The 19,781-nt window shown below is 42.4% G+C and overlaps 1 protein-coding gene across 2 annotated transcripts in view; it reads right to left on the bottom strand.

The window, feature by feature from the left end:
* The window catches only part of E2F3 (E2F transcription factor 3), a 90,930-nt gene that overhangs the window by 6,486 nt on the left and 64,663 nt on the right, over positions 1-19,781 (bottom strand). The window contains exons 2-5 of one of the 2 annotated variants that reach the window (XM_017862206.1): positions 7,149-7,260; positions 5,686-5,905; positions 4,216-4,374; positions 408-522 (exon numbers count right to left, since the gene is read on the bottom strand). In XM_017862206.1, coding sequence (XP_017717695.1) covers positions 408-522; positions 4,216-4,374; positions 5,686-5,905; positions 7,149-7,260 — 606 coding nt within the window. The remainder of the gene's footprint in view (positions 1-407; positions 523-4,215; positions 4,375-5,685; positions 5,906-7,148; positions 7,261-19,781) is intronic. The other variant, XM_017862207.1, reaches the window with a different exon arrangement.

The raw sequence follows: 19,781 nt of genomic DNA on the forward strand, positions 1-19,781 counted from the left end.
CATTTGATCTCTCAAAATGTTATAAACTAGGGAGAGACTTTAAAACATTTATATATCTGTTGGTGGTGGGGACCATATACAGGATAATCGATATAAGCTTTCCCAAGTGATTCCAATGGATCAAAACCATCTGATAACAAATTATGAAAAAGAGAAAGTGCAAGAGGGACAGGGTATCATATACCACTTTGAACTGAACATCCTGCTAGGTCAGAGTTAGGCTGTTTGAATACTCAATGAACATCAAACCGTCGAAATGTTTTAAAATGTATGGTTAAGTAAAATAAATGGGAAAGAACCATCAAGTTCATAGGAGGGGGACAGACTTTAACTATGAGTCAATGACTCTTCAATGTCAGGCATTCCAAAAAGATCTTTGCAGATGAACAAAGACGCTGTCTCCTTACCTCTATTGAGTCAGGCACTTCAAGTCTTGTTTCTGGAGGGGCTTTCACAACTATAACAGTTTGGTCTTTAAGGCCACTAATTTTTCGAATATCTTGATATGTAACATAAGCTAACGTAAAGAGTGTCAAGGAATCTTCCATCTAATTACCTCAGATATTAAGTATGAAGAAAATGACAAAATAGGTGCATGGAAAATTTTAAAGTATTTTATGACTTAGAAGTACGCACATGTCTCCCCTTCTGGACCTGCAAATGTTTAGGGTCTCCTATGAATCTTCATTTCTGGTTGACACTCTAAACAACTAAAGAAATGAATAGCTTTATCCCACCCATTTCTAAAAGACTATGGCTATTTAAAATATGAAACATAGAAACAGGATAGTTAAAATAAATGATCATATGAAAATAAAAAACTAAGTGGTCAGAAATTTTATCTTGAAGCCAGGGTCCTTTGCAGCACAGGCATTCCATGAACTCCAATAAAGTGTTCTGTCACTCAAACTGAATGATGGCAGATTCCAATTTGCAGGGAAAAAAAAATGTAATCTCTATTAGCCATAATTTTTTTGAAACTCCAGTTACTTCTACCTATAAGCAAGTGTCAGCAGCCACCAAATAAATAAATAAGTAACAAATACATTAGTGGAAGAACTCAGAATACTGCTCAGGCAGACAGCTTGTTTTCTTAAGTGCACCTGGGCTGGTTGTGATTATGTATTGCCTACAGAAAAGAGTGCCATTATTTCTGTTAGAAAAATTATCCTTTGCGTGGTACTGTATTAACTCTATCAATATTTCCGTGTTCATGAGGAAGAAAGCAGTTTCCAGGTGCTCTGCGACCTGAATGAATTTGAGAAACACTGATTTAGGAAAAGAGAAAAGAATAATATCTCAGTATACTTGGTAGGTATTTCTTTTTTCTTTTTGGGACAGTCTTGCTCTGTCACCGAGGCTGGAGAGCAGAGGTGCAATCTCAGCTCACTGTAACCTCCGTCTCCCAGGTTAAATGATTCTTGTGCCTCAGCCTCCAAAACAGATGGGACTACAGGCGTGCACCCCCATGCCCGGGTAATTTTTTTAATTTTTAGTAGAGATGGGGTTTCACCATGTTGCCCAGGCTGGTCTTGAACTCCTGGACTCAAGTGATCTGCCTGTCTCCGGCCTCCCAAAGTGCTGGGATTACAGGTGTGAGTCATGGCGCCCGGCCTTGGCAGTTTTTTCTAAGCACTGAACAATTCTTTTCAATGTCCTGGCAGCCAAGCCTAAAAGGCTATCATGAAAGAATACGGTACTTACGATATGACAAAAGTATTCAAGTGAGCTTGACACTTGGCACTAAAAGAGAAAAGTCTGCATGGCTTTCTTATATAAGGGACATGGAGTAAACAATTAATATACAATGTCTTTAGCCAATTATTATTTTTTATATGAACCCACAAAAAATTCCTAGGACAAAACACCAAGTAACAAACCAATGAAGGCATTTCAGCAGGTAGTATAATGTATTTAATAGCTAAGAGTCTGTGATCTAATATGTTTAATATAAAAAAAGGGGGGGCTTAGAGAGCCTAGATGAAGTCATGTCCCTTACAATAGTAGCTTCTGTCTTTCTTTTCTTTTCTTTTCTTTTTGAGACGGAGTCCTACTCTGTCACCAAGGCTGGAGTGCAGTGCCACGATCTCAGCTCACTGCAACCTCTGTCTCTCGGGTTCAAGTGATTCTCCTGCCTCACCCTCCCGAGTAGCTGGGATCACAAGCACGCACCACCACAGCTGGCTACTTTTTTGTATTTTTAGTAGAGACAGGGTTTCACCATGTTGGCCAGGCTGGTCTTGAACTCCTGACCTTGAGTGATCTGCCCGTCTCAGTCTCCCAAAAGTGCTGGGGTTACAGGCGTGAGCCACCGTTCCTGGCTGTGGTAGCTTCCTATTAGAAACTGAAGGCAGCTATGGAACTACTAATCCAGAAAAAAAGCATATTCACACAAAACTGCAAACATATGTAGGGGATCTATCACAGACTATCTCTTTCAAATCTTTACTGTTGAGATGATGGCTAATTCAGTGTTGAGCTTACAGTGGCTGCTCTTGCAGGATTCTGGGTTTTAGATCACTACATAACCCATCAAAGAAGCCAATGGATGCCTTTATAGAAGGCCAGGCAGTTCTGATTTTTTACTGAGAACACTGGAAAAAACTGACAACCAGGTACTTACACTACAGCCCACTGTCAGAAAGCTGTATGACAAGAACTTATTAAAATAAAAACTCATCGCTTCTTGGCCTTTTGGCTAAGATCAAGTGTAAAAGAAAAACTCATCTACAATTACTCAACATGCTGCAGGAAGGAAAATTTCAACACATTTGTGAACAAGCTGTACCAATTTGGGAACTGAATGGTGAACAGAAATAAATTGTGCAAATATATTTTCTAATCTTACAAACTTAAAAGTGCTTCCTTTTGGCTCCCTCCTGAGTTTACTCCTTGGGTTCGAAGTTCCCTGCAAGGAAGCTTTCATTTTCGGCAACAAAGGCCCCAGAGAAAGCTAATATAGGTGACAATGCCATAAGCCCACATGTCCCGGAAGGCTGCCAATCACATGTAACCACCCGTATCTTCCACAATTGGGCTGCCAACCAAACAATGAATGCAACAGCCCAACTGTTGGTTTCTCCCCCTGTAAACCCACTCTGCCCACCACTGGGGGTCCAAATCACTATACCTCTCTCTCTTCCATCTCACTAACTGTCGGCTGACAAAGTTAATTCTCTGTCAACGGGAAATGAACAATTGCAGGTTTGAAAAACTGCCAACATTGGAAGAAAATAAGTATCTCCATATCCTCCAAGGAGGGGCCTGTTAAAGATGAGTCACTAGAAGAATCTAGGCAGAACACATTTTATTTTCTGTCAAATAATGGTAGATGCGGAATCCTCAGAAGTATGGAACTAAAACTAGAGATGGGATAACTTACAGTATTGTTTTTTGTCTTCTTCTAATAACTGAGAATATTGGCAAGTCTTGTTTGACATAATGAGGCAATCGCTCTCTTATTTTGTCTGTGGTGAGATGATGAAGAGCAAGTTTTCCTGAGATCGTCAATAGATTGTCAGGAAGTTGAGAACAAGAACTGAACTTTCGTATTTTTATTTCCAAGGACTAATGTTTGTAGCGGAACAGATGAATTAAGAGGGGTTTCTCAGGTCTTGGGGTGCTTTTGAAATCAGTTTTTGTATTGGGAATCAGTAGAATGCACTTTTAAGAGTTATAGTGTGATTTTTCTCTACTCTTTCAAACCTTTTAACTACAGCCCAATCAGATAGATTTAACCAATTTCAATTGCTACAATATCTGGTGAAAAGAAAATAGAATGTGAGAACCCCAACAGTGACAGCTAACACCCACCAAAAATCTGGGAAGCCAAAGACGAATCTGCTTAGTGTTGTCATTAATATTAATACCGACACCTTATGTATCTTTTAATAGTGTGGCCTTACGCTGGAAGTGTACCCGTATGTCTCAACCACACATGGAAAAATGCTTTAAAAAACAGTTTCCACCTGGTATCAAAATAGATAACAGGATCGAGTTGGTGACTATCTTACCATAAATACTGACTTTTTAGGCAGAGCTAACTGGGTTTGCACACACATGTGCATACACACACACACATACACACGCAGGCACACAGGTACTCATTTGCATGACATCAGAATAATAATCTACCTTGTGCATAAGTCAGATTGTCAACTCTGGAAATAGTCTACGAAGCACTAACCCCCAGTGAACTGGCGGCACAAAGGATATCTTTGATTCTCTGAATCCTCGGTTAACAGTTTGAGGTCCAGGGTGCAGCTTTGGATCAGTTCATCTAATTTCTTCTCTTCCTGACTGAGCTCAGTCACTTCTTTTGACAGGCCTTGACACTGGGCCAGCATGCCCCCATCCTCAGACAGACTGCAGCCCCTAGAAACCCAAACACAGACTCTTCATGGCTACTCATGGGAGGCAGGGGAAGGAGAAATGATCCTTTGGGTAAAAGTCTCCTCTTGACACAGGAGGTCACATTGCTTGTTAGCCAAGTGTTAAAATTGGAACATTTATACATATATATTTTTTTTCATAAATACAGTTCTGCACTTTTCACAGCATAGAAATTTAGTGAAAGAGCACTGCTATTTTCAGGATTCTTTCCTCCAGGGGAGGTCTATTTCTTCAGAAGGTTCAAATTCAGAGGGCAAAAGAAGGCAACCATCTTCCTCCCCTGCCCCATGGCTCCCAGGTGATGGGGAAGAAAGGGGAAAAGGATAAAAGAGACAGACAGAGAAGATGGAATGGTTCAAAATTAAAACAAACAAACAAAAAAAAGAAAACAACCCATCCAAAAAAGCATGAAAAACCCAGGTAATTACTGAGGGTCTTATACCAACAACCAAAAAGAAAAGAAAGTAACGGAAACAGACATATGTGATGTATGCAAGAACCGAGACCAGCACCCAATATGTTTCTCTAAACCAGAGGCCAAAATGGGTTACCAAACTTTAAACAAAATTCCAAAAAGTGCAAAAAAGGTACCTATTCATCTTCTATCTGAATTAGTATTTTTTCAAAGTCCTCCTATAACGGAATTATTCCTTCTAAAATGCTTTAATAATTCAATACTGTGCTTATAGTGGCTATTTAGATGCTCTAAAAATCACAAAATATATTACATGTGTAATCATACAGGTGGGTGTATAAGTATCATGCTACCATCCCTGCTCTACAGACAAAATGGAGGCATTTAAGTCTTGCCTTAATTTACCCAGAAAGTGAGTTAATCTGCTTTAGAACCAGGATAAAGATACTCTGTAACTATGCAGTTGTACATATACACATAGATAACCCACAAGCCATCATCTCCAGATTCTTATTAGAAACAAGCTGAAGACATGTACACGTCTGTCAGATACACATGTGGGTGCACACAGACATCAATGTAACAGATGAACAGCAGTCCATCTGCCAATTGCAGGGACCTCTTTAAGGATCCCCTTGCTTGATGCTGATCAAATATAAATCCTTTTATCTCTGACAGTATCTAACAAAGTCTCTTCGTAAAGAGACTTTGAACTTCTGGCTTAGAAACCAAGGAGGGAAGAGAGAACGAGAGAGAAGAAAACAGTAGGAGAGAAAAGAAAAGAATGTGTGGGCATGGATGTGAAAGTGCGAACTAAGAAACCAGGCAGTTTGAAACGACCCCCTCAGAGCCAGGGCATGGGGAGGACTCCTACTCACATCCATTGGACGTTGTTTTTAGACTTCTTCTTAATGAGGTGGATGCCTTCCAGAACGTTGGTGATATCATAAATCCTTCTCTTTTGCACTTTTAGCACTTCTGCTGCCTTGTTCAAATCCAAGACCCCATCGGGTGACTGGCTCAGGAGCTGAATGAACTTCTTGGTGAGCAGACCAAGAGACGTATCATACCGCGTTTTTTCTGAGGGAGATTTTGGAGCTTAAAGAAAACAAAACCGAGCGGGTGGGGATAGGGGAAAGGTAAAGAAATGAAGGGTGTCTTTGCAGTCAAGCAAGCTCTCTTTCCCACTGCAGCCAAAGTATTAGTATCTGAAGCAAGGCTGTCATTGCTGTTGTCGTTGGCAAGTCATAGAAAGCTATAAAAGTTTTTTATTAGAACAGGAAGGGACAGTAAAAATTCCAGGGTTTGATGAAAGCATTTCACCTTGAATTTCTCAAGTTTCTACCTTGGCTTACACGATCCCCTGTCTCTAATGAAGAATTTACACATAGCAGGAGCTACAAAATATCTTTCAAATGAATGAAGGAGTGCTGTGACCTCAGGCGACCAGCACACATGAGGCCTATGGTGATGGAGCCAGGCTATGAATCTCACTCGCACTGCAGGACAAGGTCTTAAACAGACCCATCTCAAATGGCCTTTCAGGCTCTGGTATCTGTGTGTGCATGTATCACCTGTTCACCAATTTTCCAAATAATGCTTCATTTTGATAAATAATTACTTGGAAAAGTCTGCTGCCAAATCTCCCCATCTCTCTTAAAGGAAATTTCCTTATTTAATATTGTACTTGTTCCCCCATAGGTGCACAAGTCAAGGTTTTAGTTTAGTGTCACACACCATTTGTGGATTGCCTAATGCATGAACTACAGGAAGACAGAGAACAAAGTCTAATTTAGCCCTTATGTTCAATGCAAACACATACATAAAGGGACTATTTGGCTATTTCTAACCTAGGTTTCTCTCTCTCCCACAAGAAACGGTATAAGTATTTGATAGAAAGAGAAACAGCCTGCAATTTATTGGGCTCAATCAATTCTTACGCTACTGTATACTGAGCTGGAGATTGAGGTCGGCACAGACACTAGTGACTCTGGCATAGTTCGCGGACATCCAGTTTGCCTCAGACTCTGAAGCGATGTCCATTAAGGGAAGTTAAAATTAAATTTGATGTAGAATGATGCCAAAAGCTCGTATTCCGAGTTGGAAAATGAAACTGCATACAGTTAAAAGAAGCCTCCCTTATGGTACCAGCGTGACTCTGTAGCCTTTCACTGGTTGTCTGCTGACATTGTATTTATTTTTTTGGATAAGCACAGAAAGAAATGAAAAAGAACAAACCATGCCAGAATTATTCACACCTCGGCATCCTTCCGGCCATAAGCTTTGAAAGTTGGAAATTCCACACCAAGAAGAATAAGGAAAGAGATGAAAGGATCCTTACTTTTTGGACTATCTGGACTTCGCAGTGCAGCTCTTCCTTTGCCCTTGGGGGTTTTTAAACCATCTGAGAGGTACTGATGACCACTTTCTCCTAGCTCCAGCCTTCGCTTTGCCTGTAATAAGAAAGTGTGATCTCTCGTCACCGGTCATATGGACAAGAACAAGAAGGGAGGCAGTTTGTGGGCTGGCCTGCCAAATGCTGCAGGCTCATGCCAGCTCTCACCCCTCTGCTCCACCCCACTCAGCATCTTGTCATTCCCTAGAGCCAGGATTCTAGCTTTGGAGGCCGGGTTGTCATGCACACTCTCTTCACCTGCCGTGATCATCCGTCCACACCCAGATGGACAAACACTGCGATCCTTCAGCATTAGGTTCAGGAGTCACTTTGTTCATTGATTCAACACATCACGTGCCTGGCATGGGGCTGGATGCTAAGAATATCACAGGCGCCGTGGGACTTAAATTCACTTTCCACAGTGAGTCTTTCCTGCCCATCTCCTATTCTCTGACCTGGGTTGGACCCCCTCCCTTGTGCTCCCCAAACACTCAGTGTTTATTTGTATCATGACACTTATTCGGTATTACTGCAAGACTTATCTGTTTCTCATTTCCTTTAAGGCAGGGACTGTTTCCCATTTATCTTTGTATACCCAGTGCTTGGCACAGAGCCTGGGTTTCTGTAGATTTTCAATCACTCTCTCTATATACTGTATATTCAATGAGAAAAAGGGTGATTGAATAGTAACACAACTAGTCACAGACTACAAATGGTCCTTCATCGGGAAAACAAATACTGCAAACATGCAATTTTGGGCTTCAACCAATATTACTTTCTCCATTTTCTCATCAAGCCTGGCAAATGAGAAGCCCTTGTCTAAGTTTTAATTTAACTCCAATTCAATTTAAAATATCCACAAAGTGTCTTCTAGGTACCTAGACATTGGGCTTAGTAAGCAAGATAGATAAGGGGCTTCAAGTCCAAGAGAAAAGATAGATGGTTAAGCAGTTGTTAAGTACCAACTGTATGGGTATGACAGGTGTTTTAGGAAATAAGTGGTACCAACTAGACACTCAGCACAAAAATATGTATTTAGGCTCATTTTCAGGCAGATTCTTCTAACGAGATTTGCAATTTTTTTTTTTTTTAGACGGAGTCTTGCTCAGGTGCCCAGGCTGGAGTGGAGTGGCGTGATCTCGGCTCACTGCAACCTCCACCTCCAAGTTCAAGTGATTCTCCTGCCTCAGCCTCCCCAAGTAGCTGGGACTGCAGGTGCACGCCACCACTCCCAGCTAATTTTTGTATTTTTGGTAGAGACGGGGTTTCGCCATGTTGGCCAGGCTGGTCTCGAACTCCTGATCTTAGGTGATCCACCCACCTTGGTCTCCCAAAGTGCTGGGATTACAGGCGTGAGCCACCACACCCAGCCGAGATTTGCAATTTCAAAATAACTCCCCATGATGTGAAAATGTATGTAAAAACTTATCAGCGGAAGCTAGATATTCAGCCCCTCTATGGAAAGTTACCAGCTAACCCTGCACCGTGTACTACAATAGCCACTGGCTGCTAGCTCATCCAAACTGACACGTGGTATAAGTGTAAAATACACGCTGAATTTCGAAGACTTAGTACAAAACAAGGTAAAATTATCTCAACAATTTTAGTAGTGATCACGTTAAATGAAATAAATAAAATACAACTGACCCTTGAACAACATGGGTTTGGACTGTCCGTGTCCACTAACTTTATTTTTTTAGAGACAGGGTCTTACTCTGTCGCCCTGGCTGGAGTGCAGTGGTGTGATCTCAGTTCACTGCAACCTTGACCTCCCAGGCTCAAGGAATCCTCCCATCTCAGCCTACTGAGTAGATGGGACCACAGGTGAACACCATGATGTCGGGCTAATTTAACATTTTTTTTTTGGTAGAGATGGGACCTCCCTATGTTGCCCAGGCTGGTGATGAGCTCTTGGGCTCAAGCGATCCTCTCACCTCATCCTCCCAAAGTGCTAGGATTATAGGCATGAGCCACTGCACCCGGCCATGAGTGTGTCCACTTATATGTGGGTTTTCTTCCTCCTCTGCCATCCCTGAGACAAAAAGACCAACCCCTCCTCTTTTTCTTTCACCACAGCTTCCTCAATGTGAAGATGACGAGGATGAATTTTATGGTGATCCACTTCCAGTAATTAATAGTAAATCTATTTTCTCTTCTTTATGATTTTTTTTTTTCCATCCAGCTGTTCTATATGCCCATATGCCTTCTACACTTTGAACCCTCGACCAAGTTCAGCTGCCAGGAAATGCAAATTCTAGAGCATACCTAAGATGCATTGGATCAGAAACTCTGGGAAAGGGGCTGATCAATCTAACAGGTCTTCCAGGTGATTCTGATACACCTTAAAGTTGGAGAAACCCGGCTTTAGATCTTAGGGGAAAAGAGTAAGACACTCAGGCAAAGCCCCACTCTGGCCAGCACGACCTATTTCACACACCCTCACCTCTAGTTCTGCTTGGCCGATGAGGGAAATCTATCCTGTGGATTCCACTTTCATTCATTCCAAACTTTCTTTTATTAATAACAGTTTTCCTCTAGCTTAATTGTAAGAATACAGTATATAATACATATAACATACAAAATGTGTTAATTGACTATTTATGTTATTGGTAAGGCTTCCAGTCAACAGGAGGCTATTAGGGCTGGATGTGTGGCTCACACCAATAATCCCAACTACTCAGGAGGATGACTTGGGGCCAAGAGTTCAAGACCAGCCTGATCAATATAGCAAGACCCCCATCACTGAAATAATAATGAAAACCCCAAACAGCAGGTTATTAGTTAAGTTTAGAGGAATCAAAAGATATATCTAAAATTTTGACTGTGTCAGGGCACCTCTAACCCCAATGTTGTTAATGGGTCAGATGTAGCATTAAAATTATTTCATGTTTCTTTATATATATATATATATTATTATGATGTGGCTTGCCTCAGTGGCACACCTTATTGTTCTACTGCAGTGCCGAGTTAAACATTACTTTAATGGCCCCGGAAGGACAATCTGCTTGCTGGATTTCATCTTCCCCTCCCAGCCATTCTATCAAGTCCGTGTGTGAGCCTGCTGTGGTTGGTCCAGCAAACATTCCCTCTTTATCAGGCAGAAGCTCCCTGTTTGTTCCTTGGGGAGCCATCCTTTCCTGGTCTAAGCACATCTGTGCACACAGGTGATCCAGGCCTGGCTAATCATTGTGTCCCATCCTGCCCTCCCTGCCCCTACTGCGAACAGGTTGAACGGCTCATGACCAAGGTTGGAGGAGCAAAGGCTAACCCCAGCAATGTTTCTGGAACTATCTGGCAAGAAGCAGGTATGTCTTCCCAGTAAGGTTGGTAAGTGAGGAGCCTAAAGCTGCCTGAGAATGGGGCCTCCCCAGGGGAAAGCACAGTGGAGAGAAGGATAGGGGTCTGAGACCACCACTCAAAACTCTGGCTCTGGTCATGCCCTGGGGGCAACGGTTGGTCTTTCCCAGACTTTCCAGTTACATTAGCCAACAAACTCTTTTTGCTTAAAGCATTTTTTTTTTGAGACCCAGAATCTCGCTCTGTCGCCCAGGCTGTAGTTCAGTGACACCATCTTGGCTCGTTGCAAGCTCCGCCTCCCGGGTTCACACCATTCTCCTGCCTCAGCCTCCCGAGTAGCTGGGACTACAGGCGCCCACCACCGCACCCGGCTAATTTTTTGTATTTTTAGTAGAGACGGGGTTTCACTGTGTTAGCCAGGATGGTCTCGATCTCCTGACCTCGTGATCTGCCCTCCTCGGCCTCCTCAGGTGCTGGGATCATGGGCGTTAGCCACTGCGCTTGGCTGCTTAAAGTGTTTTGAGTCGGGAACCTAGAATTGTGCTGTTTCCAGTGACAGCTTGTGGAACTGGCTGAGTCAAGATGGCTATGGCGTGACAGGGAGCTGGCAGACCTTGTTAGAGTGGCAGAGTGTGCTGGTCACTTCTTGTGACCGCCAGGAAGATACTACAGATAGAGAGAAACTACATCTGAGGCTGGCCTGCCTCAAAGAAAACAGCTTTGCTATGGAGGCCTTCTCTACAGAAAGCAATCTAAGGAGATATAAAGCTGTATTCTCTGCCCAAATTAAAGTCAACAGATGGGCTGGGCACGGTGGCTCACGCCTGTAATTCCAGCACTTTGAGAGGCCGAGGTAGGCAGATACCTGAGGTCAGGAGTTTGAGACCAGCCTGGTGAAACCCTGACTCTACTAAAAATACAAAAATTAGCCCGGCGTGGTGGCATGCACCTGTAGTTCCAGCTGCTTGGGAGGCTGAGGCATGAGAATTGCTTGAACCTGGGAGGTGGAGGTTGGTGCCCCTGCAATCCAGCCTGGGTGACAGAGAAAGACTTTGTCCCAAAAAATAAAAATAAAGTGAACAGAAGGAAGGCAAACTTGGAAAAGAGTCTGGGACCCAGAACTCTTAGGGACGTAGGGCTGTGCCTCAGCAGTGAAGAACCAACCACTGGCCAGTAGGCTGGGGGCATATTAGTTTTGTCTCTCTCTTCCAGGCTACTGTTTCAGACTGCCATGAGGCAAAGGCCTATGGAAGCATTAAACTGTAGGTTAGGGACATTTCCAGAGGTCTACTGCTAAGTGACTGAGACCTAACTTGGAAAGACCAGGACTAGTCTTCACGTGTAACTCTGGTTACTAAGCACCAAATCATAAATTGACCAAATCTAAATGCTAGATGGACAAGCTACTAAAATTTAAAGGCACTTTTATTGCTAGAGAATCTCTAAGTCTAGAAAGTGAAGGCCCATGATGTTGAACCTCTAAGGAAGGAAGTCAATCACTAGGTCCAAAAGCCACACCAGAAATAAGTGAGGTGTGAAGAAGGGGCAGTCTCAGAATTCCTCCCAGGAGGTGGAACTCAGGGTGGACTTATAGGCTCTACAAACTGCTGTCCCTGTTGAGGACATGACAAGCAGCAGGAGGTGAGCACTTTATGTCATTTCCCCTTTTCAGAATGGAGGTTCCCGCTGGGTTATCCTGTTATTTTTCCTCCCGTTTAGTGAACAGGGAGGGCGGAACTGGATTTGTGGGGATCACATATTACCTGTTTGGTCTCAGATCTGAACATGGGTGCAGTAATTAGAATCTCTTGAAAAAGGGCTAAGAATTTTGATATTTGATGGAGCAGCATTATTTTAATGCTGAATGTAGCAAATTCAAGCAAACATGCCTGGTAAGACAAAAAACTATATGGCAGGATTTAAATAGTGCGGGTGAGCTCTGTCTCCACCACCCTGCCCTGGGCTGAGCACCAGGGTGGATAGAAATCTCTTCTCTGGGTCATCTCAATTTTTGTCAGTTCACAGTGGGAGCATCGCGCTGGTTGGAGAGGTATTCATTGTTCATGCACAGATCTTTACATTCCATGGCCCCTACCAGTAACACAACCAACTAATCCAGTGCTCAACAGAAGGACGAGCCATTTGGTCCCAAGCAGTGGGAAAGCCTGGCTCTGTGAGATTCTGTGTGGAACTCTATATGGCACCTTCCATACGGCAGGCCTTCCAAGGGTAACTTGTACTATAAACAAGGTATGTGCTAACGTTAAAACCTTAGCCCCATGGACAGTAACATGCCTCTGCAATGAAACAGTTGTACTGGTAAGCATTTCTGAAAATCTATGTAGGAAAATGTATGTAGTTAGAGCTGGGGGCAATGGTAATGCGCCTGTGGTCCCAGGTATTTGGGAGACTGAGGCAAGAGGATCACTTGGGCCCAGGAGTTTGAGACCAACCTGGGCAGCACAGCAAGACTCCCATCTCTCTCTCTCTAAACAAAAACAAACAAAACCCGAAAAGAAATACCACTGGAGTCAGTGGGGAACATCTATAGTCTGCCTGCCTGATATTTGTTGCCCCTATTTTTTTTCCACTGGGGAAGGAGCTCTATGGATGTTCTTAGTTTCTATTAGACTCCAAGCATGAAAACAAAAGACTTGAGACTGCTGAACATTTTAGGACGACTCTTTCCATCAAGGTTACAGAGGTGAGTACTGAATCCTGGCCTCAATCCCAAGGTTCAAGTGTCTGGGGTAAGGATGAGACTATGACCAATGCAGGATGAGTCAGTCAATCCTGGGATTTTTCTTGGGAACCACTGGGAAAGTACTGGGTTCTTTTCACTGGGCATTATTAGGCCAGTAGGATGCAAGCCTGGAGCTACTTGGGAAGTGAGCCAACACAGAAGAGCTGGAGAGAGGCTGAGTCCCAATGCCTTCAAGGGAGGTGCTACAGCCATACCCAAAGGCACACATGCCACAGACTTTCATGTGTGTGAGCCCACAAATACCCCTTTTTGGTATAAGGCAGCTGAGGTAGATTATTATTAATACCACTGATAGATACAGACTTTTAGTATTAATTATTACACAACGAACATTTGAGTGCTTATAATATGCTATGCACCATGTTAACTGTTTTCCACTCAATTTTGTTATCTTATTTTCACAACAACCTTAATAAGGTGGTTATTATTAATTCCTATTTTATAGAAGAAAAGGGAGGTTTAGCATGATTAACTAACTTTTCCAAGATTCTATAGACAGTAAGCACACCTACAAGTCCATGCTTATAACTACTTAATGAAAAGATTGTGAAAAGTCCCATATAAAAATATTTGAATAGCTATATATTAAATTGACATTGCCTTAATGACACACTTTACTCTTCTTTACATATAATAAATGAGTATGGTAATTTAAGCAGCATAAATGAGTATAAATGGAAAGCAAACTTTCTCCCTACTCCTGATCCCAGTTCCCTTCCTCAAAGGCAAACACTATGAAGTTACTTGGATATCCTTTCAGAAAGCCATATACATACTTGTATTTAACTAGACTATCTACCATCCCATCTTTAAAACGTCTTTCCCGTAAATCGTAGCAAAACACACACTTTTCTATTAATAACACATGTCTGAGTTAGACCCTATCAGAACACATGGAATGATCTCATTTCTCATAGCTGCATAATATTGTATTAATTAATATGCCATGATTTATTTACTTAACCAGACATCTACTAATGGACATTCAATACTCCTCTCCTATAATCATTTTCCCAATGAATATTCATGCTGGCATTGTGGGGTAGGAATTACTACACCCAGCTTGCACTGAGACAGAAGTTAAGGATTTACCCGAGGTCTCACTTAACAAGAGACAGATACTAGAATTTTCATTTTTCATTTTTTTAGAGACAGGGTCTACCTTTGTCACCCAAGCTGGAAGGCAATGGTGTGATCATAGCTCACTGAAGCCTCGAACTCCCAGCTCAAGCAAGCCTCCCACCTCAGCCTCCTGAGTAGCGCCACCACGAGTGGCTAATTTTTTTTTTTTTTTTGGTAGAGATGAGGTCTTGCTATTTCGTCCAAGCCAATCTTGAACTCCTGTGCTCAAATGACCCTCCTACCTCAGCCTCCCAAAGTGCTGAGATTACAGATGTGAGCCTCCACGTTTGGCACAGATACCATGATTTGAACCTCCGTCTATTCAAATAATTTGTCAGTGACCATGACACCCTTGGCCTTATTGAGATGTTCTTCCTCTGCTTCCATAGAAACATCTGTGCTGCCACTGCACGATTTTACCATGATGACAAATGCACACTCCAGTTTCCTCACTGGACTGTAAGCTCAGGTCATAAGCAGCTTAGCTTCCCCAGAGCCTTGCATATGGCATGCACTCAGTCAAATTGACTTACTTATTTTGAATGAACAAGGAATAAATTCCCAAAGTCCCTTGGCAGGTAAATTACAAAGCTCCAATGTTACCAACCTGCAGAAGGGATAGATGTGAGTGAGTGTGTGTGTGTGTATATGTGTGTGTGTGTGTGTGTGTGCTGGAGGGGGGCAGGCTAGATTTTAATCTCTATAGATGACTTCAAAAGACTTTCAAGAAATATAAAGGAGAAAAATTAAAGTTGCAGAGATATGTGTAAGATAAAAAACCATGAAACCACAGACTTCACTAAAATTTTTCCTAAATCCATAGAGAAAAAGGCCTGAAAATAGATCCACACCAAATGTTAATGATGGTTATCTCTGGGAAGTCAAATTAAACGAGCAATGACTTCATGTTTATATTTCTGCTTTTTTTGATCTTATTTGAAAAAGCGATGTGTCTACATATACATTATACCATACTAACTGACATTTCTGCTTCTTGGAGTACATCCTCAACATTTAGGTTGTTTCTAGGGTTTGTCTATTAAAAACAACACAGCCTGTTTCTTGAATATTTGATTTTTCCACATATGTCCAACATATTTTTATTTTATTTTATTTTATTTTTTTGAGTGGAGTTTCGCTCTTTTTGCCCAGGCTGGAGTGCAATGGTGCAATCTCGGCTCACTGCAACCTCTGCCTCCCGGGTTCAAGCGATTCTCTTACCTCAGCCTCCCAAGTAGCTGGGATTACAGGCGTGCAGCACCATGCCCGGCTAATTTTGTATTTTTAAGAGAGACAGGGTTTCACCATGTTGGCCAGGCTAGTCTCGAACTCCTGACCTCAGGTGATTCGCTCACCTCGGCCTCCCAAAGTGCTGGGATTACAGGTGTAAGCCACTGTGCCCAGCCTATATATTCAACATAAATGCCCAACCTCAGAAGATAAATTCAGTAAGTTATTGTACATTTATATCTTGAAATGTTATGCAATTAATAATGATGTACAGCGACACATGTAACTTTTTTAAAAAAGCAGGTGTGAATAGTAAAACTATTTTTGTAAGAAAATTATATGCATAGAAAGCAAGTAGCTAAGGATACATACCATACACCACATAGTTGAAAAGCATTAATCTTTGGATAGTAGGCTTATGGTGATTTTACTTTCTTCTTTTTAGCTTGTTATATTTGAAAATCATTTTAAAGTGAGCGTGGGTTACTTGCATAACAAGAAAAGCAGTATCATTTCCATTTGGGGTTAAACAGAAGTTTGGTGGTTTATTTTCTAGACTGTTGAGCGTCTTATGTACCATTCAATATGTACGGGTTCAAAACAGAAACAGGATATGCCACCAGAAAGGGCATCCAGCTTTGTGGTGGGGAGGGAAGGGATGTTCGTATCCACCATGCAACTGAGCCACAGGAAAAATTAAATCAAGCACAAGGCATGGCCTGCTGTATGTTAACAAACTGTGAATGCTAAAATAAACTCCCTTCTCCCTAGTCAATAGGAGATCAGGAAAGGGACAGAACTTGATAGATGATACCTTTTGTCTCAAAGCCAAAGATGAGACAGGTATTTTGAACGAAGGAAGAAGGAAAGTGAAATAAAATGGAAATAAAAAGAATGAAGACCAAGTTAAGTACATCAGTGAAATAACCTAAAGGAGGGGATTTCCAGCTTCAGAGCATACCACAGCTGAATCTCACCTGGACTCCGGCCATTAGGTTAGTGGGTCAGGGCATGAGGATTTTAAGAAAAGTGAGTTTTCAGCTGTAACTATGTATTAACTCTCTCTGGCTGATCATTTTTTGAATCCATTCAAATATTTATTGAGTGCCTGCTATGTACCAAGCCCTGCATGGGCATATGATTCCAAAGGCAACATGGTGGTCGCTGCTATCAACAAGTGTACAGGCAAGCAAACAACAGGAAATGTATTATGAATGAATACCGCAGTGAGCCCAGGGTGGGGTCCAGGAGGGCATGAAGAGGGGTGCATGGAGAAGTGGGCAGAGGTCTGGAGAGATTGTTAAGAGGTGACAACTCTTGAGCCGTGGGATGCAGATAAGGGAGTGAAGTCAGGGGAGTTGAGTGGGCTGTCCAAATAACAGAAGCAGATCTTTTGAAAAGTCCTGGTTTGGAGGTGCTTGTGAGTAGGGAGGGGCTTTGGATACAGAATGATGAGGAAGGGGGACAGCTTATGGTCCCTTTCGTGCCAAGCTAAATGCACTCCTAGTGTCAACCTGTCATTGAGGAGGTTACCTAAGATGAAGTGCTCCAAAGTCTTCTCCAGCCTTTTACAGCGAGAGGTAAGTGCAGAATCTAACGGGAGTAGCATCCTCTGTGAGTCACTGGGTGAGAAGCCTAATAACAAACCAGACTATCTCAGATAAGAATAACTGGTGAACTGAACAGGTGTGCAGAAAACTCCAACCGTATCCCCATCCTTTCTCACTTGGATTACCAGAATGGACTCCAAAATTGGTCATTTTTCTTCTTTTGATTTCTAAACTAGGATATTTTAATTTCACTATAACCTGTATTTGTGGACTAGTTCGGGAATCTAACCACATATATATGAGTGTTTCTAAAGGAAAAGCCATCTCATTGACTTAGAACTTTTGGAATAAAAGCCATTTAACTTATGAACTGGTGACTGCGGTCCTTTCTATATACACTTACTTTGTTCTTAAGAATAATTTAAGACAATTAAAAAACAAATAGATGCACATGGTTTTTCAAAACCCACTAGCTCAGAGAGCCTATAATGGCGACCTTGCTGGGGGAACCACCTTTACTATTTCTCCTGGTGGTCACCTCTATATCTCTAAGTGATGTGCTCACACAGCTATTTCTGGTTTAGCCATTTTAGTTCTAATGTATTGACATCCTTCAATGATACGATACCCATCTCACTTCTTGCATTTCCCCCCAGTAGTTACCTCATTCGTTTTGGTTAAATAAAAAACCAGTGCTGTACATCATGACTATATAAACAGTGTTCACTGCAGTATCAAATAATATACTGAGACTATATATCCTTTCTTGTAAAGCTTGTTTGTTTTCTTTGGAGTTTCTAATTGTCTTTCTAGCTCATTAGTACCATTTGCCTTCACCAAATCCTCAAATTTTTTCCAACTCTCCATCATATCAGATATTCTACCAAATCTCCACTTTTCCTCCTGCCTGAAGCTCTCTGGCCTCCTGATATCCAGACCTGAGACTAGCTAGGGGTTCTCCAAGTCTGCTGCATGGCTGTCATTCTGCAATTTTCCTTCACTGCATACACTGTGTCGATGCCCGAGGTGAACATCTGTCATTTTATTTGAGTGTCCAGCACCTGAACTTTCTCTCCTATGTTTAGAAAACCCCTCACTTTATCAGTCTCGGTGGAAGGTAGGCCCACTTACTATAGAGGATGAAGTATCTTTTTGTGTGCTGATAATTTGAGTGAAGGCCGGGTGCCCTTAGGTAGCTCCAGGATGGACAATGGTCACTGGAAAAACCAAGGTAGGATCAGAGGGTGAGAACTTTCAGACCCATCTCTAAACCTCCAGGGAGAGGAGAGAGGCTGAAGGTTAAGTTGATCCCCAATGGCCAGTGATTTAATCAATCATGCCAACATAATGAAGCTTCCAAAAATCTCAAGAGGACAGGGTATGGAGAGCTTCCAGGTAGCTGAACACAAGGAGGTTCCTGGAGGGTGACGCATGCAAGGAGGTCATGGAAGCTGCGTGCTCCTTCCCACGTGCCTTGCCCTGTGCACCTCTTCATCTGCATCCTCTGTGGTATCTTTTATAATAAACCAGTAAATATCAATGTTTCCTGAGTTCTGTAAGCTGCTCTAGCAAATTAACCGAATATGAGGAGTGGGGCGTGGGAATCCCCATAGCAGGTTGGCCAGCGGCACAGGTAAAACAACCTGGGGCTTGCAACTGGCATCGAAAGTTGGGGGTGGTCTTGTGGGACTGAACCCTCAAATCTGTGTGATGTGACCCTTCTCTGGGAAGATGGTGTCAGAATTGAATTGGAGGACGCCCAGCTGGTGTCCGCTGCAGAATGAATTGCTTTCTTGATGCCTGGGGAAACCCCCACACACATCTGGTGTCACAACTGTAATATGCGAAAATAGTGGGAGAAACCGCATTTGTTCATTCCTCAGCATTTTCAGAATTGGTATCAGAATCGGGACTGCTAGAACATCCGTAGCTCACGTTTGGGAAGAAAATAGATAAAGGGGTTGGGGGGCGAGAAAACATGGATTCCTGGGTGCCCAAGTGGTCACCCATGGTATGGAGTGGCAGTTGGGCCGACATCAGTCATTAAGGGTAAAAGTTACCAATAGAATTTAGAGGTGGATCAATCTAACTCCCTGGAAGGTGGTTTGCTCAATGCATGAAGAAATGCAAACTAATAAGAAAAAAGCAAAATATGCAACTCCTTGGTTATTGTTATCTGTAATAGCTAGAATGAAAGTAAAGAGAGTGCTGGGCCAAATCTTGATGCCAGACCAAGTTCAGATTTCAGTCGGTCTATGCTTCAGCCAGTAGCCTCAAAGAACTCCGCTCCCGCAAGGCAAAAATTATGCAGCGACATCAGAAAGCACCCCTAAGGACTTTGGGCACCAAGAAGGCAGCGTGGGGAAAGGGCAAAATCAAGAGACCATTGAAAGCAGAAGGTATAGTGTGAAGGAATTGTTTCAGTTTTTAGACTGGTATCATCAGTTTCCTGAGGCGCCTTTACTAAAATGCACCGTGAGAGTAACTAATTCAGGAGCAGTGTCTTTGGTTTTGAATGTTGGAAGAAGGGGGACTGCCTGACTCCACCTATAAATGTCAAGCTGAAACAGCTGATACGCTTTGTATTCATGCCATGTGGGGCCTGGGTTTATGATC

The sequence above is a fragment of the Rhinopithecus bieti genome, unplaced genomic scaffold, assembly GCF_001698545.2.
Source record: "Rhinopithecus bieti isolate Rb0 unplaced genomic scaffold, ASM169854v2 scaffold_62795, whole genome shotgun sequence".
Taxonomy (NCBI): domain Eukaryota; kingdom Metazoa; phylum Chordata; class Mammalia; order Primates; family Cercopithecidae; genus Rhinopithecus; species Rhinopithecus bieti.